This window comes from Excalfactoria chinensis, chromosome 8, assembly GCF_039878825.1.
Source record: "Excalfactoria chinensis isolate bCotChi1 chromosome 8, bCotChi1.hap2, whole genome shotgun sequence".
NCBI lineage: Eukaryota > Metazoa > Chordata > Aves > Galliformes > Phasianidae > Excalfactoria > Excalfactoria chinensis.
This window is the reverse complement of record NC_092832.1, coordinates 24911390-24933665: the sequence shown is the minus strand read 5'-3', so window position 1 is coordinate 24933665 and position 22276 is coordinate 24911390. Positions and strand designations below refer to the sequence as shown.

Here is a 22276-nt window from a genome sequence, read left to right as displayed (position 1 = left end):
ACCCTCATTGCAGGCATTTATCCCTGCTGTTCCCAGATGGATCAGGAGCTTTTCATGATGGCGCGATACTCTCTCTGATGTTCCACAAGTTTCAAAAATACTTCATATTTCTTGTCATAAAATCTGTACAAACAAGTTAATATCAGCAAAGTTTGAGATGTTACAGTTTAAATCCCTTGTAATACACATGCTTACTTCCTTCACTTAGCATCAAAGTAGCTCTAATAACAAGTTGGACTCGGATGAGTCCTGCACGCTGCCAGAGTAGTTTCCACCCAGAGAGTGACTCCAAGTTAGAACTGTGCATTTGGTTTCCCCGCAGGTGCCTCTGATCCTCACTTCTCCCGGAGCCCCCAATCACTCCCAGCTCCGGCAGTGCCGCCAGGGGGTGCCCGCGCCCCTCCGCCCAAGGCCGTTCTGGGCCAGCGCTGCGGGGCTCAGCAGGGCAGGCGCTCGCTGAAGCGCAGCTTGCACCGTCCCAGCTTGCCGGCACCTCCCGAGCAGTTCATCACATCTCTAGCGCTGCGAGTGGCACCCGCGAGTGGCAAGCTCGGGTGTGGGCAGAGATGTGCAGGGTAAGGGGCTGCTTTGGAATAGATTACCACCTTCACCCCGTGCTAAAGAGCTGGGTGCCCAGGTGATTGTTAATAACCAGAGGTCATAAATGCTAATGCATTCAAGCAGGACTAGAGCAACTCAGTTTTAGGTAAATTCTCATAGGTGAACACACAAAAACCAGGATTACCTTTTATGCTCATGGTTAGGTTGCACGACTCGCCCGATTTTCCCCATTTTTGCCATGGCCTCCTAGTAAAAGACAAACACAAGCTGGAAAAGCCTGTTTTGATTTAAAGTACTTTTTGACAAGAACAAGATGTTTCAAAACCAATCGGAACATTACTGATGTATTTTGTTTCGGCTGAACAGGCCAGATGGCTTAAAATATGTTCAATCCCATAATATAGTAGTCATGAGAACAAAGTACTGCAGACCTCTCAGTAAACCAAAATCTGTTCCTCTTTCTTACTGGGAGTCTGAGGCGAAACAGACTTATCTTTTATTATTTACACTAACCAAAGGAAATGTTAAACACTGCATCCCTGGAGGGGAAACTTCTCAAATAAAACGATCCATTACATGAGATCTCTTAATCATATTTCTCAAATATCAATTCCCTGCAGTAAGGAAGGACCTGAGAGGGCTTCAGAAGCGCAATATATCTTGCCAAGCTCTGCCCTCACATTCCAAGATGAAGGTGTCAGAAACAGATTCTGAACCTAATCTGCTTTTGGCCAAAACAAAGGCAGAAGAAGGGATGGATCCCTATGGAAGAAGTCTCTGGACAGTCGTGTGCAGATGGGAGAGGACTGAGTAGTTTGGTTCCTTTCCCAGTCTCTGAGATTCTGATTTTCTATGGATCTTCCCCAGCAATCCCACTGGCATGAGACTGACCACCAAGCTGAACATGGAGCCAAGCTCAAGCTGAAGCTCTTGAGCAGGAGAACAGGCAGCAGGCTGAGGCTATTTTAACTGGAATTTCTTGCACAAGGAGCATTAGAGCAAAAGTTTTCAGGTGGAAAGGCATTAAACATAAAACATCAGGATTCAAGACTGTGTGACTGACGAAATCTCTATCAGAACTCGTAGTTTCTAGCAGGACCTTAAGTCCATTTTAATGTTAGTGCCTAAAGCACAACGCTGAGATTGTCAGTGATTTCTGGAGAACAGCCAGTCTGTTTGCTGCAGTAAAATCTCTGCTTCCCACTAATCCAGCATTTTACAGCTGAGGGACTCACACGGCTTTACAATGTGGATGAGCAATGAAAGCACAGTTTCACCAACTCATAACAAAGCAGGGAGGTTCTGAAGACCTTACATCTTCTAGTTTCCCATTTTCACTGTGTTAAAGAAATATGCTCATGAACTAACTGTTCAGGATGCACGTGGCCTGCCCTAGAAGCCAGCAGCTACCCTGTCTCCACATGCAGCGGTGTTTGGCCAGCTGGGCATGCAGTGCCTGGGATGCCACACGTGTGCCAGGGCTGCAGGCTGTCCCTATCTGCCATTACTGTGCTGGGTGTATTTGCTTTGTCCTCCAGCATCAACAAATCCTTTCACATTGCCTATCAAAACGTGCAACACACATTTCTACATTTGTCAACTCCAGGAGATTAAATATTGGTTGAAGTCACAGTTCTACCAAAGCGAGACACACTGCCAGTGATGGTGGCCAGCATTTTACTCTGATAAAATAGCAGAGGAGTGTTTTGGTGCACTGATATGCCTGTACTCCTTCACGCATGCAGAACCTGGTTGTATTTTGACTCCCTAAGAAACACACTTGAAGTAACACTTGCAGTGAGATAGTGTGTTCTCTTCTCTGGGACACGTGAATCTGCTGGCACAGCCATTCTGCTCACCAGCCAGACAAAGTACTGACACAGAAAGGCTGATATCTTTCCTGGTAAGAGAGTGTTTATTCTCTGTTTTTTAACAGGTGATACTAACTCAAGCACAATAGTCCCTCTCTTACAACTCCTTTACGTGGCCAGCTGCACTTAGAGGCACCCACAAAATGAATGAGCACAGGAAAGGAAAAAGAAAAAGAAGCAAAAGACAATTTCCTCCTGTACAACCAACAATGCTTTTTCAGACAGTTTCCTCACTCATAAAAAAAGCACAGAAAACATAAGGGTCACACTGCATAGAAAAGCCCCTCAGTGCTTTCTCACTAATGGGAAGAGTCACGTTGCTTTCAGTTCCCTGCTTTACAACTCCTGAACTGCCCTGGTGCTACTGTTCACACCAATGAAAGAACAGGGACACCTGAAAGGCTGTAAATGTCTCAGAAAAATCAACGTTTCTCTCAACTGCAGAAAAATGAAAGGGAGAGCCTCTGCTGCTCACCCTCTCTGTGCACAATTCCCATACTGGGGAACACGAGGAGGAAACAGAGAGCTCTGCTCCCCAGGAAGGTTGTACCTTTACCATAAATACTCTCCAGTAATGCTGTGTTTTTACTCTGGGCCTCTTACAGCTTTCAGCATTGAGAAATGCACTAATCGCTTCTTTGGGAGATAAGCCAACCCTGTGAGACAAACATACAGTGAGCCCACTTTATTCTTACACTATTACTGCTTGACTAAAGGTCTTCTCAGGTTGGTTCAAGAGACAAGACATAAGTGCTGGCACGAGCAAAGCCAATGTGGGTGCCATGGCACATCCTGTAGCTCCCTGCCTGTACCACTGTCACCTGACTGAGTCTCCATAGTAACATAATGAAGAACTTCTTTACTGTCAGCATGACGGAGCACTGGAACAGGATGCCCTGAGAGGTGGTGGAGTCTCCTCTGGAAATATTCAAGACGTATGAACCTGCTGTAGGGAACTTGCTTTCACAAGGGTGTTGCATTTGATCTCTAGAAGTCCCTTCCAACTCCTGTAATTCTGTGATTCTGTGGTCAGCTTAATATTTTGTACTCCTACACCTACCATATATATATATATATATAATACATATAGTCTTGGGGAATTGACAGCATTAGGCTCTCACAGCAACCACCACGGTCATGTCAAATACTATGTTAAAAACCAACACAGCCAGCAATTTTCAACAACTTGTTCTAGGTTGCTCAAACTATCGTACATGAAATCCTCCCTTAATTGGGTCAATTCGGTCTTTGTTAGTTTGAACAAATACTTTACTCCCAGAGGAGACTCTTTTCAACAATTTTCTGGGGACAAAGAGGAACAGAACATTGAAAATATGAATTTATAATGAAACTGGAAACAAAGGATCATTAGAACCGCGTTACTCAACCAGATCAACCTTGTGCACTGCTCCGTCTCCAACAAAGCCTTAAATATAGCAATGCGATAATGCTGCTGTTCAGAAATAGTTTGAGGGTCGCCATCCAAATCCATAATTCCTGTTACCAAGAATTTCACAATCTTGATTTGAATGATGCTCTATCTTCTTTGTTTGGCCGTCTAGACAGCACAGTGAATACAGTGATTTAAACATAATGAATTCTCTCTTAAAACAAAATATTTTGTAAAATTGCTTTTTAATCATTTCTTTTCTCTCTTTACATAAAGGCTACGCTATAAATAAACCCTGAAAGTTCGCATTTGATCATCATTTCTAAAGGCTGGGCAAGAGGCAAGTGAAGGGTTTACACAGAAAAAAATAGAGGCTCTGTGGAGCAGAAATAAAGGGATGCATTCATGATTTCTAACCTTTTGTTACAGTGTCAAAGCTGAGACAGACAGAAGCCAGTAAACACTCTGCTTACCATGGAGAGTTAACCCAACAGCATTACCCTACCAGGGCACAAGGCAGAGGCCCAGCAAACCAAATTCTCCAGGGCCCACCAGTGTTTCAAAGCAATGCGCCATTCTGCAGCCCTTCTGGAAAGTCAGTCGTTCAGAGCAATTCGTTCAGCACTGGTGGCTTAATTCTGTGCACCCCACAAGAGCAACCCATCTGCCTTGGAACTGCTGAGGGAGCCAAAGAAGATCAACCCACCTGTAAATAGTCCTCAATAGAGACTCAAGGATTACTGAAAATTAATGGGATGTTGGCCCTTAAAAGCATACAAGTGAGAAATCAGATTTACATACCTCAGCCATAGCTTTTAGGATAAACCAAAGTCATCAAGTAACTAAATCTCATTGAAATTAATGACCAGGGAACATCAGATCCCTTCAGAATTTACACGTATGCTCTATTTAGGTACTTAAAAATTGCATCCAAAGTTAAACGGATGAGGCACTCAGGCACAAATGCAATTTCTTTCCACTTAATCATGTGAAAACCCCAAGAAATGTTAGGATTTTTAACTAGTGTCGCTGTTAACAGTGAAAACAAGTATTATGTCAAGTTTGACTGCACAGTTTCAGTGGCTGGAAGCATTTGGCCTGTAAATATAAAAGCACGCATCAAAGCTCACCAGGCTGTTTGGGCACACCGTGCTTCAGTTATGAAAACAGCGTGGCCAGCTACTTGGAGGAGGAATCTTTAGGCAACAGGAAAACCAAGAGATGTACTCAAGTGCGAATTCAGCATGTTTCCTCTCTGAATGGTGCTGGTTTGTAGCTTGCCCAGTGACAGCCATTGCACCAAGAATGGCTCATCTAGGAAAGACAGGAAGGATGAAAAGTAACTGCTGTAAACCAGTTTTCAATCAGGAACTGTAGCAGAAGCAATGCAGGAATTGCAGAACAACTGGAATGAGAGGATCAGCATCAGAAAAATAATTCACAAGTTGCTCTATTTGCAATAGACTGAAATTCCCAGTAGATTTTTCCAGTTTGTAGGATCTGTCAGGGCTCAGTACCTGCCTTCAAACTAACAGACTGGACTTCTTTGCACTTCTAAGTCCTCATAGCAAGTACAGCAAATATGTTACAGCAAATGACTTTTATTTTCTTCAGCAGTGAAGAGCCTCTCTCGTCCATCTCCACACACAAGCTGAGACTAACAGACACTGACACCAATGTAAGGAATCCAGTCACACGATTTGAGGGCAATAAACTGACTTCTTAAAATGCTCAAGTCCAAGAAACACTTTCCAAATGTGCTGAGATTTTAAAGCAAGGCTGCTGTTTTCTTATAGGCTTTTATAGGGATTGCTTACCCAACAGCCTGGAGATGCAAAGTCCATCTTATCTACACTTACAGGAGTTGCGTGAATTTAATGTGTAGAACATTCCTTTTTAGTGGTATATGACTGCATGGAGAAAGCATGTGATGGATCCACACACAGTATTTTTCTAGTGGCTTCCCCCCAACCCCTTAAGTATGTTGGAGTTATAGGGGAAGATCTTGGCAGCACGCACAAAGCCCCAGATCTGTAACTCAATTCTCTGTGGCATTCTGAGTGGAGTGAGCCAAGATTTAAAATGCATTATGGATAAACAGGAGAGCTGAGCAAAAATGTCACACCTAAAACCAAAGTGTGAACATTTGGCTTTCGTTCATTTAGTGAAAATTTCACACAAACTTGTATTTTTCTTTTGCTCTGTTCCAACACACACTTTTGTGTTAGGATCGAATCTCAGGGAGATTGTGAGGGTGGAGGTCCAGCAAGCAGGGCACCAGCTCCGGACTTCAGTTCTAGTCTGTCTGCCAGGAAGAATCGCTGACCTTTTGAATCTCCTCACCCTTGTGTTAGAGAACAGCATTGGCCCACCCTAAAGAAATGTTTGATCCGTTTGTTTTTAAAGACTGTTACTGTGGGGGATCAGGCAGGTAGTGTAGAAGATGCCCAATGTTTTTATACTCCTACATCCATCCAATTGCAGCTGACAGGGCCAACTGGACTGGCCTTGGATGTGTCACTCAGAACTGAAGCATGGTAGTTTTCTGGTTTGAGCCCAAATCAGGATACAGAAGGCTTGCAAAAAAATTCCCCGAGTTATTTTCAACATGTAATTTACTCCTTTAAGTTTCGGTTACCTCTCTAAAGTAGGCTGAGCCCATTGTTTTCCCACAGGCTTGATTTGTTATACTCACAGTTCGTAGCTTTAGGTTTGGCCCTAATACTGTACCATGGCGGTACACGGAGGCTTCAGTCCTACTCCCACCCCCTGTGCCTGACTGAAGTACGTATCATTTGACCTCTCCTGTGATGTAGGAGAGCGGCTTTCACTCCTTAGTATCAGAGACAAGAACAAATAGAAAAGAAAGATCACGTAATAAGAGCCAAGTGCAACTAAGGCCACCGCACCACCTCTACCTCCTGAGGTACTTTTATCCTGCTTAAATGACTGCTCTGGGTGTCAGATGGATTGTGGCCACCATAGCTCTGTGTCACACAGAATTTGTGCCTTAGCCAGGCTGGCCAGCCAACAAAGCTGTAAGAGGAGCAGCAGTGGCAATGCAGCTGCTGTGAAGGGTGGCTTGTCGTGCTAGCGATGATATTAATTACTTATTCTCCAGACCAAATTTAGAATGGGATGAGGGTCAGCTATGATTGTCACATCATCTATCAGCTGGAAACTATGTTTGGGTCTAAGCTCCAGCCACACTGCTACTAAATATAGGCTGTTTTGTTGTTCATCTGACTCTGCACTCCAAACTTGCCTTTGACTATCAAATAATTAAGCAGTTTGCTTTGTGAGGGCTCCACTGCTGGCAACTCTTAGTGTCCAAAGCTGTTTGGATGCAAACTTGACAGCTTAGCACGGGTTTCAGCTTACCCGGGCAATGGAAAGAGCCCAATGTTCAGCTCCTGTTTCAGTCTCACAGGCTGCTGGCACTGGGTGCCATGAATCGACAGTCTGTAGACAACATCTAAGCAGCCTTTACTGGAGCTGGGGCACAGCTCAGACACACTTACCAGAGATGAGCCCATATAAGATTATTCATGTATGCCCACTTCCCAGTGCCTGTGGGTGAAGGTCCAAGACAGCTCTGAGTCCAGCCAGCAAACACTGCTGTGATGCAACCACAGCAGCACAGAGCTGTGCCCTGTGCCCACCAAGCTGCTCCCCACAACCCAGAGCACGCTTGGCCTCCTCACTGCTCTCATGCTGTGGGTGGCTATGCCCTTGACTGGCAGCTCAGCCACCAAAGTGAAGGCTCCCTGACCACATCACAGTACATTTCCCTCAGCCCCTTCTGAGGTGGAATACATTTGTTAACCATACACAGCATTACCGTTGAAACAGACTTTGAGGGTTTATCCATATAAACTACACAAGAAAATACATTTAACCCACTTGGGGGCTTGGAAATGGACAGGTAGCTCTGTGTAACAGCAAGCAGGCTCACCTGGGAGTCAAAAGATTAGATTCCTAAATCAGAGCCTAACATAGGGAATTGCAATATAGCCGTAGGGTAAGTCAACCCTGCCCAAACTCACTTCTGCTGGTGATGGAGCACTACTGGAGTGTGGGAGCACTGCTCTGCTGCACAACCTGGAGCAAGTTATTCTGCTTCTCTTGATCCCTCCTTGCACTGCCATAACACTTCTATATCCTCACTTTCAGGTGGGAAAACCTTTGGGGCAGGCAGAGCAGGTGTGTGACACCACAGTAATGCAGAACAAAAGAAATCAGCTGGACAGAAAGCAGGAGTCATTTGCACAGGGGAAGGTAAAACAGAGGAGCTGAAGGAAAAGCATCCGCACAGGATATCCTGACATGGCTCAGCATTTGACACAATATTTTGTTAAACTGCACCACTTCCTCTAAGGTGAGAAATTCAGATTTATTTAGCTGATTTCTTTTCACATTCCTGCTGAGCTTACGGCTTTCTGCACATTTAGCTGCAACTTTTTATTTGCCATCTGGCAGCAGGTTGGGATTTACCGGAGGGGGTGGGGGGATGTAGGAATGGGGGCTTTCCCTTTTTTTCTTTCTTTCTGCATCTGTATTTGCTTTATGAGCAATGATGAAGGCATCATTTACATGTGGGGAGCTGGATCAGGTTCTCTCAATTCCTTCCATATGTTCACTTAGCTGTCAAAACATTTGTTTGATCTAATTAATCTGCACACATCCCTTCATTCACTCCCCACTCAGTATGTTTTAGCACTGGGGGGTTACTGAGCTGAGAATTTGTCACAGAAAACCATTTCTGCCTATACTTTGCTTTATGGTTCCTCCATCAAGAATGCAAAACTAGATGCAACATCTCACATATTCTTTTTCCTCTCGCCTTTCAGACTTATTCTGCACTATGCTCCAGTATCTCCTGAGATTAATAAGGGAAAATCCCACTGAGAGTTTTGATTTGAAATTATTTTTTAACTAATTAATCCAACGTGTGGTTTACTATTCAAAATAATACCTCAGATACGTGCTTACATTTTACCCAATCTGGACTGCATTTGGTTAATTACTCTGGGCCGGGGCTCATAAAATACAAGAGGCCTTTAAAGAAAAAAAAAGCCTATCACAACGGTAAACCAATAGGAGCTTGAGTTGCTAAAATAGAGTAAAATTGAATAAAAATAGGCAGAGCCTTTCTGGCGGCCTTACAGATATTCTACCTGCAACACCTAAAATATTTCCCACCGGTGTTTTTCAAGAAGCCAAAGGGTGCCATGCAGAGAGTAAAACCTTGATGAAACCAGTGATCTGCTGCGACTTCCCAACAGGGCTGCACAGCCTTCTGTCCTTGTGAAACACAGCACACACAAACTCACTGTCCAACTGCGGGGTGCAATTGGTTTCCTTCCTACAACCACTTCATCCAAGGAGTGCTGGTGCTGTCCTGTCTTTAAAGCAGCCCAGGGGAAGGAGTACCTGGCAAAGGCAGCTGCAGGCACTACAAAGACTATTAGGGGAGGATTTGTTGGGCCACCAAGGGCAGTTGGCCCCAGACAGTTTCAGCATCCCATGAGACTCTGCGTCCCCCATCGCTACACCTGATCCAGCTGTACAACAGAACGGTTCTCTATTGTTTACAGAACTGCCCATTGGGCAAACCAGAGCTGGGGGGAAACAAAGAACGGATCAGAAACGTTACAAAATGCTCTGCAGGTGTTGCCAGGGCAGGAGAATGAATCCCACGCATTCCAAAGATTGTAGGTCTCAAACCAGCCTTTTGAAAATGAGAATAAAATGCCTGGCAACTCCTCACGGTCTGCTTCTCTTTCGAGATGTGAACTTGTCTGGTTCTGATCCCTGTGCTCCTATAAACATTGGCTTGTATCTCCTGGAGACCATTTGGAAACGATAAATGTATTTCTCTTTATCATTAAAGCACCAGCTTACACAAAATGCATTGGGAAGAAGCCATTCTTGTGGGTGAGTGTGAAAAGTTACCCTCAGCACTACTACAGCCTTCTGTCAAGCCTGGCATTTTTGTATATAAAAACAAAAGCAAGGGCTATTAATCTGCCCCCGAGCCATAAGAGCCTTTGGCTGCAGGGATATTACATAGTCCTTTCTAATGCTCAAATCTGAACCTGCCACCCAGAAGCCACCAGGAATGTTTAAAGGTATTCGAGCAATCTTTATCCTTAGGAAACCTTCTAAGAAAGCATTTGTTTTCATTTGGCAAATAGAAAAAGAGCAAACGTTATAATTGACTGTGCCCCAAACAATTGCTGGTTCTGTCTGAAAACACACCAGCTAGAATTAAAAGTGCAGTTTGTGTGTTAGTGAGTGAGTCATCGAGTGGCAGCAGAGTTTGCTGGCTCACAGCCTGAGATCCAACAGAGCACCATCCTGCTCTGGGGGTTATCTTTAAAGTAGAGATCTTGCAGAGTAGAGCACAGTAGAAGAGAGGAGTCTGCACACCTTCCCTTTCCCCACATTCTGGCTAGGTGGGAGGCTTGGTGAGCTTATTTATAAGCTGCCTTTTACCTCCAAGGAAAGGCAAACCCTGTAACTCCAGAGGGGCACGCGTCCCCTACAGCACCCAGTTGGACACCATTCCTATTCTTATGGGGCTCTCCCCCATCCCATCCCATCCCATCCCATCCCATCCCATCCCATCCCATCCCATCCCATCCCATCCCATCCCATCCCATCCCATCCCATCCCATTTCCCGTTTTTCAAGAAGCCTCCTGTTAGCTGCACCCTGTGGCTCCTATTTGAAAGCAAGCTTCACCCTTCACTCACTTCAAGGAGAAATCTCTAATGTTCTGCTCCTAAAGCATCTACGGGGAAAGCAAAATTCTTGGCTGTGTGGAGGGCAGCAGGATATGTCAGCTCCTGCATCCTGACCTTGGACAAGTCATGCAAGTCTTCAGCACCTCTGTTTCTTATATTCCTATTGTTTCCATATTCCTATGGAATCAATACCACCATTAGATTAATATTAAAGATGTAGGAAGGAAATCTCGTCAATGTGAGATCCAAGTGAAGAAAAAACACTTTGTGATTTACAATTGAGCTGATGGTCGGGATTGAGCCAATTCCTATTGCTGAGGGTCTGGCCTTTTATTTAAACACAGCAAGCTGGACAGATCACGGAGCTTTTCACTTGTAGGTCACCAAGCGGAACCTCAGCAAGGTCACCGAATGTTTACAGGTTATCGTGTAATGCAAGCTTTTTATATCGTCCTTTGCAAAGGGGTTTATTGGTTTCAAATGAATTTCTACTGTACACACTTTTTGCAACGTGAAACACTGTACTTTTACAGCTCAGAAACTGCTCACCCTCGGAAAAGCAGCACAAGAGACAGTGTTACCTCTACCCCAGCAAATTCCCTTTTGAAGCTGTTTGAAGAGGTGTGCAAACTGTGAGCTGAGCCTGGATGACCTCAGAGAGCCTTTTCTTGAGGCAGAGCATGAGAGGAAAAGCTGCACTGCAGCTGCACATGCTGTTCTTTGGGACGGGCAGAGCCCAGCTCTGCAGGGTTGTCCTTTGCTCCCCTGAGTCCTGCTGGTCTCACTGGGCCTGCTCACGGACAAAGGGAAGTGTGTGTGCTGGCAGCAGCACAGCCTAGTTTTTGCAGAGAATACTTTCTGAAAGTAAAACAGAAGAGAAGCAGCAAAAATGAACAACTCTATCATTATCTAATGTGCTGAGATCTCAGCAGAGATCATTTCAAAGATCCATATTGTTTACAGCAGCTGATGAGTGCGAGTGCTGAAGCTGTGCTCTCGCTTAAAGTGCTAACATATTTACAGCTTTCAGTCCTGTCCTTAGTGCTTATCTGTCATTTCAAAATGAATGCTCCTTTTGTAAGGGCTAATAACTCGCATGAGCACTGCACTAGCTCAAACCCCCAGATTTGTTTCACTTTTCTATTAGCAGCAATCTTGTACTTTGCTTTACACAGCACATGTAAAAAATAGCGTTTTTGTTCAAAGATACTTCTTTGCTGTGACAAAGCTGGCGTGGGGGGAGGGAAATTAAGTTACTCATCTGATGGAAGGCTTACTTTTAGGACATGAAGCGCATTTACCCATTGTTCTGCTCTGCCTTGGTTTCTGCCTTTAGAGTGATTTGCCAAGATCTGTATAAAATCAGACTGGGTCACTCACAAAGAGCAAAGAAGTGCTAACAAGTGGAAAGAAGCTGTTGTCCCATGCTGCAGAATCTTTGCTCTGTATGTGAATGTAACAAATTTGGTAGGATCCCATCCTCTCTTCTTCCAACAAACGGTGGGACCTTGAGAGACTGAAAGCTGTCAGTCACCTCATTCCACAGGACCAGAAGGAATGCAGGCTACTCTGCAACTCCGTAACTTAATTAAAGTGAAAAAATACAACCCAGACACACAAGAAAAAGGATACAGTTACAGCAAGGAGGTATCCTGGCTTATATTACGTTCATTGGGTTACTGATCTGTCACAAACCAGTTTCAGAGACAAATCCCAAAAGCCCAGCAATGCAAGATGCTGTCGGTGCTAATCCCAATCCCACTGCAGGGAAAGAATAAAAGGGTAACACCTGATTTCTACACGGCTCCTGCACGAGTCTTCAGCTGCAGTGAGGAGGGCTCAGCACCTGAGCCAAAGGAGCGCCCCGTGTCTCCATTACTGCTTAGAGGCAGCATTTGATGCCTACAGCTACAGAAAACGCTGCTCTTGAACGAAGCTTTGTTGTTTCCACCTGTGACTGCATTTGTGCTTTAAAGGATGTGGTTTCCCATCGCTGCCCAAATATTTTCTTTAAACCAGAGTTTTGCAAGTGCATTTCACTGTAAACGTATAACGCAGTCTTTAAAAATCAAGAGTGATGTAAATATGAATATTAAAACCTGATACAAACTTCTGAGTGCTATTTACACCACACTACGTGAGCCACCTTTCATGTTATATATTAGCAATGAAAACCACCACACATAAACTGTTTCTATTTCTAATGTAAGCTTGTGTTTTCCAGCGAACTCAAAGGGTTTTCTGATTAAACTGAACCGGATCAACACTCTACTGCCTTTCCCACCCTTATCTTTTCTTCAGTCCATCCGATCAATGCCATTAACAACACTGTACATCTTTGCGCTTCTTATCCCATCACCTTTAATGTCACTACAAAACCTGCCGAGAAAGCACTTAGATATCACTAGATCTGCTTCAAAGATCAGCCAGATAAAAAGCCAATCAAACTATTTGCTCAAAGCCACAGATAGAGTAGGTGGCAAAGCCAGAAATAAAAGCCGTGCTCTCTGATTCTCATTTGCAAAATCTGGCTCTTTTTTATACCAAAGTAAATTCAGAAGAACCGGGTACTTCAGTGGCTGATGTGACATTTGAACTAGTACAGCTGATAACAGAACTTCACCAGTACGTGTGTTACCTTGCACTGACAGGCGCTAATAAGTTTCTCTCTGGCAAACACAGCTCTTCCCCTCATCACTACAAAATACCACACTGCAGTTTATATGGTGTCTGTCTGACCCACAGAGCCAGCGAATTCATTACTTATCTCAAGGACATTAAACAAGCCAGTTGATCTGAGGTGTCTTAACAGTTCTGGACAGGGGTTCATCCTTAAGGAGTTACAATACAAACAGCAATGGTGATAAATGGAGAAAAGCCCTTCTTCCTTAACCCTCAGTGTTACTGCTGCTGAAAAAGACCCAGCATGCATGAGCAGAAAATGTACAGAAACTCTCCTCTCCTTTACAACCTTAAATTGACGTTGTGTTGCAGATGAAGCTCCTTCCCTATTTTCCTGCTTCCTGCAGTCACAGTCAAAAGAACAACTGCCACACCAGGAGAATTAGGAGAGTTACGAAACACAGCGAAAATGTGAACAGGAGGAAAGTCAGGCAGAAAGTTCAAAGGCAGCCAAATGAAATGCTCGTGTGAAACAGATCCTGCGCAATTAGCCACTAGGGGGAACAAGAGTCATGCTGCTTAATTAAGCTGTAGGTCGCTGTTAGCAGTAGGCCTGGAAGGTTATCCTTTCCCAAGCAGGCTGGGGATGCTCCAACACGTTCCCTGTAAGCTTTCAGATGGGACAAAGCTTTCCTGATGTTCAGCAGTGTCCCAGCTGCGTCTTTGCAGTGGCACAAGCAGTTATCTAGCTGCAATTAACCTACTCTTTCACCTGCAGCACCCGGTAAAATGTTGTTTAAAAAAGACATGGGAACAGAGGGGGCAGGAAGAAGAAAAGGAAGAGGCACAACTAAAGAAAAAGGGCAAAAAAGACAAAGCATGTATTTTGGTGCTGACTCCTTTAAAGTAAAAGAGAAGAAAAACCACACACAGCTCATATGTAAACTCGTGTGTGGAATGCGGGGTGCCACACAGCCCACACGGTTAGAATCCTTCCTCTAGTAAGAAGGGAGGAATGGCAGAGGACATATATGGAGATACAACTACATGATGTTCCATGAAGTTACATCCTAGCCCTTGGGGAAGAAGCTCCACTCCACGTGTGTTCAAGCTCTCCACCCCCACACCATCCACAACCACCAGACTTTGTCACCCTGGGCCATGGCTGAAGCTGCAATAGGAAAATGATTGAGGCAAAAAGTAAAAGCCCCTCTGGGGTCACTCTCTGTCTGCTGCTGCTCAGGACACCAAACTGTTCAACACTGTGGCTGGAACTGAATCACAGACAAACAACGTACCATAAAAATAACAAATAAGTATTAGTTTTCAGCCTGTAAACACAAGCGTTAGGTTAAACAGAGTTCTGAGTGGTACACTGTAACTGGTAAGCTGTCGTCTAACTGGAAACAGGAACTTCTATTAGAGCTAGCTCAGCCTAAAGAGTATCAGATGTTACTCGGGCCTTAGAAGGTCTGAGACATAAACTCTGCGTGCAAGACAAAAAGAAGTCAAATGACTCATGACAGAGTTTGTTCTAATATAAATGACTTTTTCTGGCTCTTGGCTTTTAAAGACTTGCCATTTTCAGATCTTGAACAGCTAACCAAGGCAGCTGGCTTCCTTAGCCAGTGTCCTTCATTTTGTGTATAAAATGCTGGCATTTACAAACTCATATTCCTCCGGCTAAGGGAGAGCAGTTTATTTTAGCACTGCAATCAATGCCATCATAAATCTTTCCTCTTCCAGCCCAACACTGGCATAGCCCAAACAGTGCTGCACGGATAAAATGTGAACCCATAAGAAAAGAGCATATATCACAATGCTTAACCGAAGTACTGCAAGCCTTGTGAGCACACCTGAGGAAGCAATGAATGTGCTGGCTACCCAGTCATTCCATGGGGGCAAAGGCATACAAACAAAACGAAAAGCACAGCCTGCCTTGTCTCCCTGTCATGCAGTACAAGAAACATCCCTTAGATGGGACTATTGCAAAATTAAACAACCTTACAACCATGGCCAGTAAATAATGAGTAATATGCCTGTATATTCAAAGCTCTTATAACAAACAGTCAAAGAAAGTGAGGATAGCTCATCACAACAGGACCCCGTTTATTAGAAGAGTTTCAAACAGCTTAGCATCTTTACGGCCATTACTCATCTCTTTCACCTAAGCTAAGTGCCAGCTTCCAACCAAGAGACTAACACGTACCTAATTTATCAGCTGTGAGGCACTCAAGCACAGTTTCTCCCAGTCCAGTCTAAAGACACAGCATTCAATACCTAAACTACTTAATAACAACAGGCAGGGAGACATCGGTCTGGGAACATTTCACAAACAATCTTATCAGGCACTTTGAAAGCACAAGGAGTCTGACCCAACGCTGCTGGACTCAGAAGCTTTTTCTTGAATATATCCTAGAAGTTTAGCTCAGTTTTGAGCTACAGGGCTGGGAAATGAAAGGATCTTCCAAATGCAACACAACTATCATCCTCTGATGATCACCACCACTCTGATCCTTGACAGAACAAGATGCTTCCACCATGGCTTCCCCACTCAAACCCCTTCAGAAGATTTCTACACAGCCAAGGACTAAGTGGAAACTGTGTGAAAAACCGATGGCATGTGCTCACACCAACAGGCCCTACATGGATCCAAACTTACTGTGTGTCAAAAATATTCAGGGCAACGCAACCCCTAGCACTGCTACACATTAAGTACATCCCTGTATATTATCCTTAGCTGAAAACTGCACTTGTAAAACTTAACAATGCAACTCATTTTGCTGCTTATCCACTCTGGCAAGGCACAGCGAGATATGGGCACAATGCTTCTTTCTCCTTATTCACGTTCACCCACTGTTTTCCAGCCCTGATGTGGAGGATTATCTTTGTGCAACAATCTGCAACCTGTGCTTTTCCATGCCCAGTTACTGGTTAGCCCTTCTGCTTGTATTTCCCTCCAGAGTGATGGTTATGGACCAGGAAGTAATTTTATATGGATTCTCTCTACAACCCACTGCCCCAGTTTCTAGTATCAAGTTATGTTTCAGAATGAAGTGCTGTGGGTGTCACAAGTTGTTTCAGAACAGGAAAGTAAGCAAGAGCTGGGAGTGATTGTTATACATCTATGTCCAAGAAACCAAGGGGACTAGAGCCCATGACTTATAAAGACAAAGAAAGGAGACTGAGAACTGGATTACAGTTCCGAAGATGAGAAAAGCCAATACACTAATAAAGCCACTGGGATTTCTTGCTAATAAAACTAACAGGGGATCTTTAACATTTCAGACCCATGATTACATAAAAGAGAAGAAAGAAAAGTCTATTTTGTATTAACCGCAGCAAAATGAAACGTACTGGAAGTGCTTAGATCATAGGCAGCCATCAAGCTACACAGATAGGGCAAACTGTGAGCAACAAAACCTTTCAGGCACCTGTAGGAGAAATGACAACATAGTACAGATAAGGTAAAAAAGCTTCTTCAGAGATAAGGCGGCTCAGGTATGTCCCGGTGATACCAACTACTGGCATCAAATCCCACGACTCTGTGACCATAACGTCCTTCAAAAATGTATTGAAAAAGAAACCACGCAAGCATTTCAGACAGCTACTGCAGAGCCTCTACATGCTTGTGCTTTGCTACAGAACAGTCTGATCCCCTGCACTGACATAGCAAGAGAGCAAATCCCAGATGGAAAATTAATCTCACAGCATAGCCAGATTGAGTTTCCAATTCTCTAGTGCATAACTTGAGGGTTGTTCTGCTCAGCTCTTGAAGAGGCGAGGGCAAAGAGACTTCAACTTGTTTGACATCTCGAACATCATTTAAGCCAAATGCTCTGAAAAGGACCTTACTGACTACCGACAGTTACAAAGGATCCACGGTACCCTCCTTTGTACTCATCCTTCCTATAAAATATTGCTATCATGTTTTTCCTTGTCTAAATGGCCTGGACAGAAAGGGTGTCCAAGGTCCAAATGACTTCAGCCACGTCTTTGAGCATGTGGTAAAATCTGGCCTTAAAATAGAAAGGAGATGGATTACTGTACACTTTAAAGAAAGCATCTGTCTACTATAAGGACACTTTTATGGTTTCCTCATATTTATGGCTTTCCTCAAGACAAGGCCAGCAAGCTAGAATAACTGTAAGGTACTGATATTACACAATAACTTCTTCAACAAGATGATCTTAGTCTTGGTCTGTTTGGAAAACAATCAACTAATTGTACATCTCTTCACACTGACTCCAACACCATCATTTTGGGCCTTGTTACATCGACATGCAACAGTTGAACCAGAACTGTCCCAGGCAGCGTATTTTCTCCTGTTTGACAGGTCTTGGTAAGAGGAGCACTACTGGTCCAGTAAAAGGCTCCATTGCTGCAGATTAACAAAACACAAACTCCTATTCTTTGCCAACATCAGCTGATGTGAGTTTATTAAAAGCTAACAGGCATGACGATCTAAGTGCTGAGCCCACAGAACAGATTTTATTTATACACATATGGTTGCTTCTAATATTCTCATCAGGCATGTGCGTGCAAGATATAAAAGTCAGGTGAAGTCAGTGGAATTATGCCAATGCACAAACCTGGACGAATCTTCAATAATACTGGATAATCACTGAAGATTAAATACATTTTGTGGGTCATTCTTACACCCTGGAGGCCTTAACTGTCTTTTCAGTCCATCCTCATAAATGTAGGAAATAGCTAACAAAACCCTTATCACCATTCTCAGACAGAATTAATGAACAGGTAAGCCCGCTGATTTCCCAACACAGTGCCTTCCACCAGTGGCCAAACAGAAGGCCACGCTTTGTGTCCCTTCATTAGCCTGGTATTCTGTTACCTACCTTTAGAAAAACAACATGGTCACATCTTTACCTACTGGATTTTGGAGACTGTCATCTCCAACTTCAGTGCTTCTGTGCCAGATACTCATATGTATGTGCTTGCAGTTCTGTTACAGTCAATGTATTACACTGACCTACTGCAGCTGCCCTTCCCTGTCATTAAAAGTTAGTAAGAAATTCCAAATCTGAACATTTGTGTGCTGGGTGCCATTTCCACTGGTACATGCTAAGTCTGCACAAAAGAACGGCACCAAACAGAAGGCATTGGTTTTGTATCCTATTACCTCCAGTATCCACAACTCATTTCTGAATGGGTAATAACCAATGGCAAGAGCCATAATAGCCTTTATCATTTCAAGATGTGTCATCTACGGGCAAACTGTGTGTCAGATTCCTGTTTGGGCTCTGATCCAGCAAAGTACTTCAGCAGATGGGCAGCCCTGCTTGCCTTCGACTGAACTTCTGGCCTACTTGAAAGTTAAATGATGTACCAAAGTGCTTGACTGGATCAGGGCACTGGAGTAAGCTGGTGTCACTGCTCTGAAATCCTGGAGTAATGCTGATTTACATTAACTGAGAATATTGCACTATGATTACAGACCGCAGTCATCTGTCATTTGAGTACTATATGACCTGCTGCAACAAACTTTGACATTTTCTTAGACAAGTTTTTACCTGTAATAATTTCAAGTGATATAAAACGTCTACAAATCATCTAAGGTGACAATTAACCAAACACTACTGTACAGAACGTACTGATCTGATCATTCATCAAATGTATGACAACATATAGCACTAGATGTAGCACTCCACCAAGAACATTTAACAGCCGCGGATTTATCTGAGCTCCAGTATAAAAAGCAGCCAGCAGGATGATATCAAATGAGGGCAGCCCCGCTTCTCCTAAAAGGACCTTGGGGACTCCAAGGAGATTTGTGTATCTGCGCTTCAACATCACAGCAATGTGGAAATGTTAAAGTTAGTAAAGCAAACAGTCCTCAAATGAGAAGGGCAACAGATGTCAACCAGTATCACATGTCCGTAAACAGCAACAAGACAGAGGGCACTTTTCTTAGTGCTTTTGTGAAAGCATCGAGCTCTCGGCTCCATCTCAGCTGTCTGTCTCCAAGTGGTGGTGCTTCTATGTGCGATTTAACGCCCACCAAGAGCGGACTTCCAACCACACATAAATACCGTCCACTGAAGTCAGCTGAAAGAAAGTAGAAATGTTTTCATATATTTATTGCGGCTTTTGAAAAGTGAAAAAAAGAATCACAGTGAATGCTCTCAAACCAATTGAAAGCTCATTGTGTGCTTGGCAGAGACAGACAAGCGTTTATATTTCTCAGCTTTAATACTGAAGGATCATCCTTAGGGCAAAAGAGTAGCTCTGATTCATCCACTTCTTACCCTTACTGCTAAGACTTCTGACACAAAGGCCAAAATATGCTAACTAAAAAGGCACTCTTTGTACCATAAACACTGCACCACAAGGAACTGGACAGTGGCCATCAAATCACTGCCTTTTAATTTTTCCCTCTCATCTATATTTCTCTAAAGATTTCTGGTAAGAAGGCAGCTGACTCTATACAAAAGCCAGAGGCATTGCCAGCATCTTGGTGGTTTCATGCATGCCGGATTGAATCTAACCTTTTCGATGCAAGCACACAAAAAAAGCCCACCCCAAACCATTTCAATTAGGCGAAGATGTATTTCAGTGTCAAAACACCATGGAGAGAGGTAAAGGAATGGAGTTCTACTGCTGAATCGCTGCTTTGAATCCAAGCGAGGCTGCAAATATTGAACACAATGACCACAGTCACTGAACATCCTTGCTGTTTATGTGGACAACAGCTTGGATCTCGGCAAGCTGTACTGTCTGCATCACAAACTGCCCATGACATTACTTGATAGCTTTGCTGACAGTCAGAAGTGAGAACACACAAAATGAATGGACTGTGAAGATTCAGCTCTTTTCACCACCAGAATACTGTCTCTAACAATAGCTGTATCAACTACGCACAGATTTTCAACTCTTTTTTTTTTTTATGGAGCCCGTGCCCTTTCAATACAGACTGACGATGAACGTATCCAGGAAGGAATTTAAAAGAATCACTGACATAAAGAGGCCGTACCCAGCCAATATGCTACGAAGAAAAGCAAAACCCAGCCTTGCCCAAGACTGGCCTCCACTGAACCATGGACTCAAAGCGTAGATGCACAAACCTGGAGCTTCTGAAGAAAAGGAAGGCAAGTTCACAGCACCTTAACACGGTATTTGCACACAGTGCGGTTCTGAAGAACTTCACCTCCTTCCTCTGACTTTCCAAAACATCCAGATTAAGAAAATAGGAGAAAAACATCCCAATGTAAAACGAAGGCCCTTAGTAAAAGATGAATTAATTGGGTAAAGCAAGCCAACAAAATGATTAATTTGCTGCTCTCCTTCATTATTATGTTTACACAAGTTGATTATAGCACTTAATTACTAATTTACCCTGCTCAAAACCAAGAGTGCTTTACATTTTTAATGAGATGAAGGAAGGCAATATTACCTAATTCAACAGGGAGAAGTCATTTTATTTCCTCTTTTGATTTCCCAAGTTATTACCATTTCTAAGGAAAAAAACCATCCTCTCCTTGATTTTCACTTGGTTCTTCCTTTTGAAAATATGGAAATCAACTGGAATATTTGTATTAATTTCAATCCATGACCTGGTAATGCTATGGAAGAGGAATAAATCAGATCATCAACTGAAGCATGTCTGCTGACATAAGTGGAGCTACGTGAAATTACAGAGACAGCCTGATCCAGAAATGAAAATAGCCCCATCCTGCTAGTTCCATCAGCAAAAAGTTGGGCAAGCCCAATTACTACCAATGTGTCTTCTTAAGAAATGCTGTCAATTCACTATTGCTACTTGTTCCATTACGGAAACTGCAGAGTAACCATATTGTACTAAAAAGAACCAACTTCTAGCTCTATGTTTTACACCAAAAATGAATGCAGAAAGTTACCAGTGAAAAGTATTTTAGCAAACAACATGAAGTTCTTCTCTTCCACACTGACCAGTGAGAATGACCCACATTAGATGCCAACTCCAAAATAAATTTGCCAGTTTAATTTCACACTGGCAATTTTATTAATTGCTTTAATATGCAATTAAGGAATAGTCAGCGGAGTGCAGAATTTTATAAGGCAATAACGCCGTTCCCTGGTGAACAGCTTTGTCCCAAAGAGTCCAAAAAAGAAAAGAAAAGAAAAGAAAGGAGCTGGACGATTGCCAAATCAAACAGCACCTTCTTCCCATTTTCAATTACATACAAGTGAAGCAGATTAATGAGGATATAGTGGAAACTTTGACATTTATTTATTGAACATTTTTACTGAGAAGGAATTGCTGCTGGCTTGTTACACCGGAAACTATATTTTTACTACAGAAACAATCACACAGAAAAAAAACCCAGGATCCTGCTGCTCCACATGGAAGGAACGGCGAGAACCAATAAATTGACCCATCTAAGCCAGAACCAGTGAGGTTATTCCATTGAATGCGGCACGTGTTTGAAAAATCCCCCAAACTCTAGTAAATAATTCAACAATCCTTATGCAGTGTGGGCTGTACACAGCTCCATCTTCTGTGCCAGCGCTGACCCAGGCAGGCTGTGCTCTGGTTCACAGGAACAATAATGAAGGTACTACAGAACCTCTAAAAGGAAAAAGCTGTAGCAGGGGCAAATGAAAAGATAAACTGAATTGCAGGAAGAAATTCAGATTTTCTCCATTTCCCGGAGATTCTGGAGACCAAACAACCAAAAGATAAAATGGGAAATAACTCTCACCACAGCGTGTGTGGTTTTATCCTTTTTGGATAGACCAATTGTTTTAATTCTCTTTTACCACAGAGGAGAAGAATGCGGAGAGAGTAAATGAAGAGGAAAACAGAGAAGTCAACATTCTTTGAAGGAACGACATATGGTGACCAGGCACGAGAGATGGAGGTTATAAATCTTTCCTTGATAGAATTACCTAAAGATGAAATTGCAGCTCCAAGGGGCTCGAGCTCCTAAAATCACACACATCCAGCAGATTAACCTCCAAGGCTACAAATTTTACAGTATCTTTCATTTCCAGTGTTTGTTTTTCCTCCTGCAAAGGCTCAGCATACTCAGAATTCTGTGACAAAACCAGACGTGGGGAACAAAAAGCATGAAAGTCTTTTCTGCC

At 43.3% G+C, this 22276-nt stretch overlaps 1 protein-coding gene across 16 annotated transcripts in view; it reads right to left on the bottom strand.

Moving 5' to 3' along the window:
* FGGY (FGGY carbohydrate kinase domain containing) overlaps positions 1-22276 on the bottom strand; it is a 273209-nt gene that overhangs the window by 3963 nt on the left and 246970 nt on the right. For 12 of the 16 annotated variants that reach the window (XM_072343865.1, XM_072343863.1, XM_072343861.1 and 9 more), the window contains 2 exons: positions 746-807; positions 2-123 (listed from right to left, as the gene is read on the bottom strand). In XM_072343865.1, coding sequence (XP_072199966.1) covers positions 42-123; positions 746-807 — 144 coding nt within the window. In that variant the 3' untranslated portion in view covers positions 2-41. Of the gene's footprint in view, position 1; positions 124-745; positions 808-22276 lie in introns of those variants that run through there. The other 4 variants (XM_072343867.1, XM_072343872.1, XM_072343860.1 and 1 more) reach the window with 1 other exon arrangement.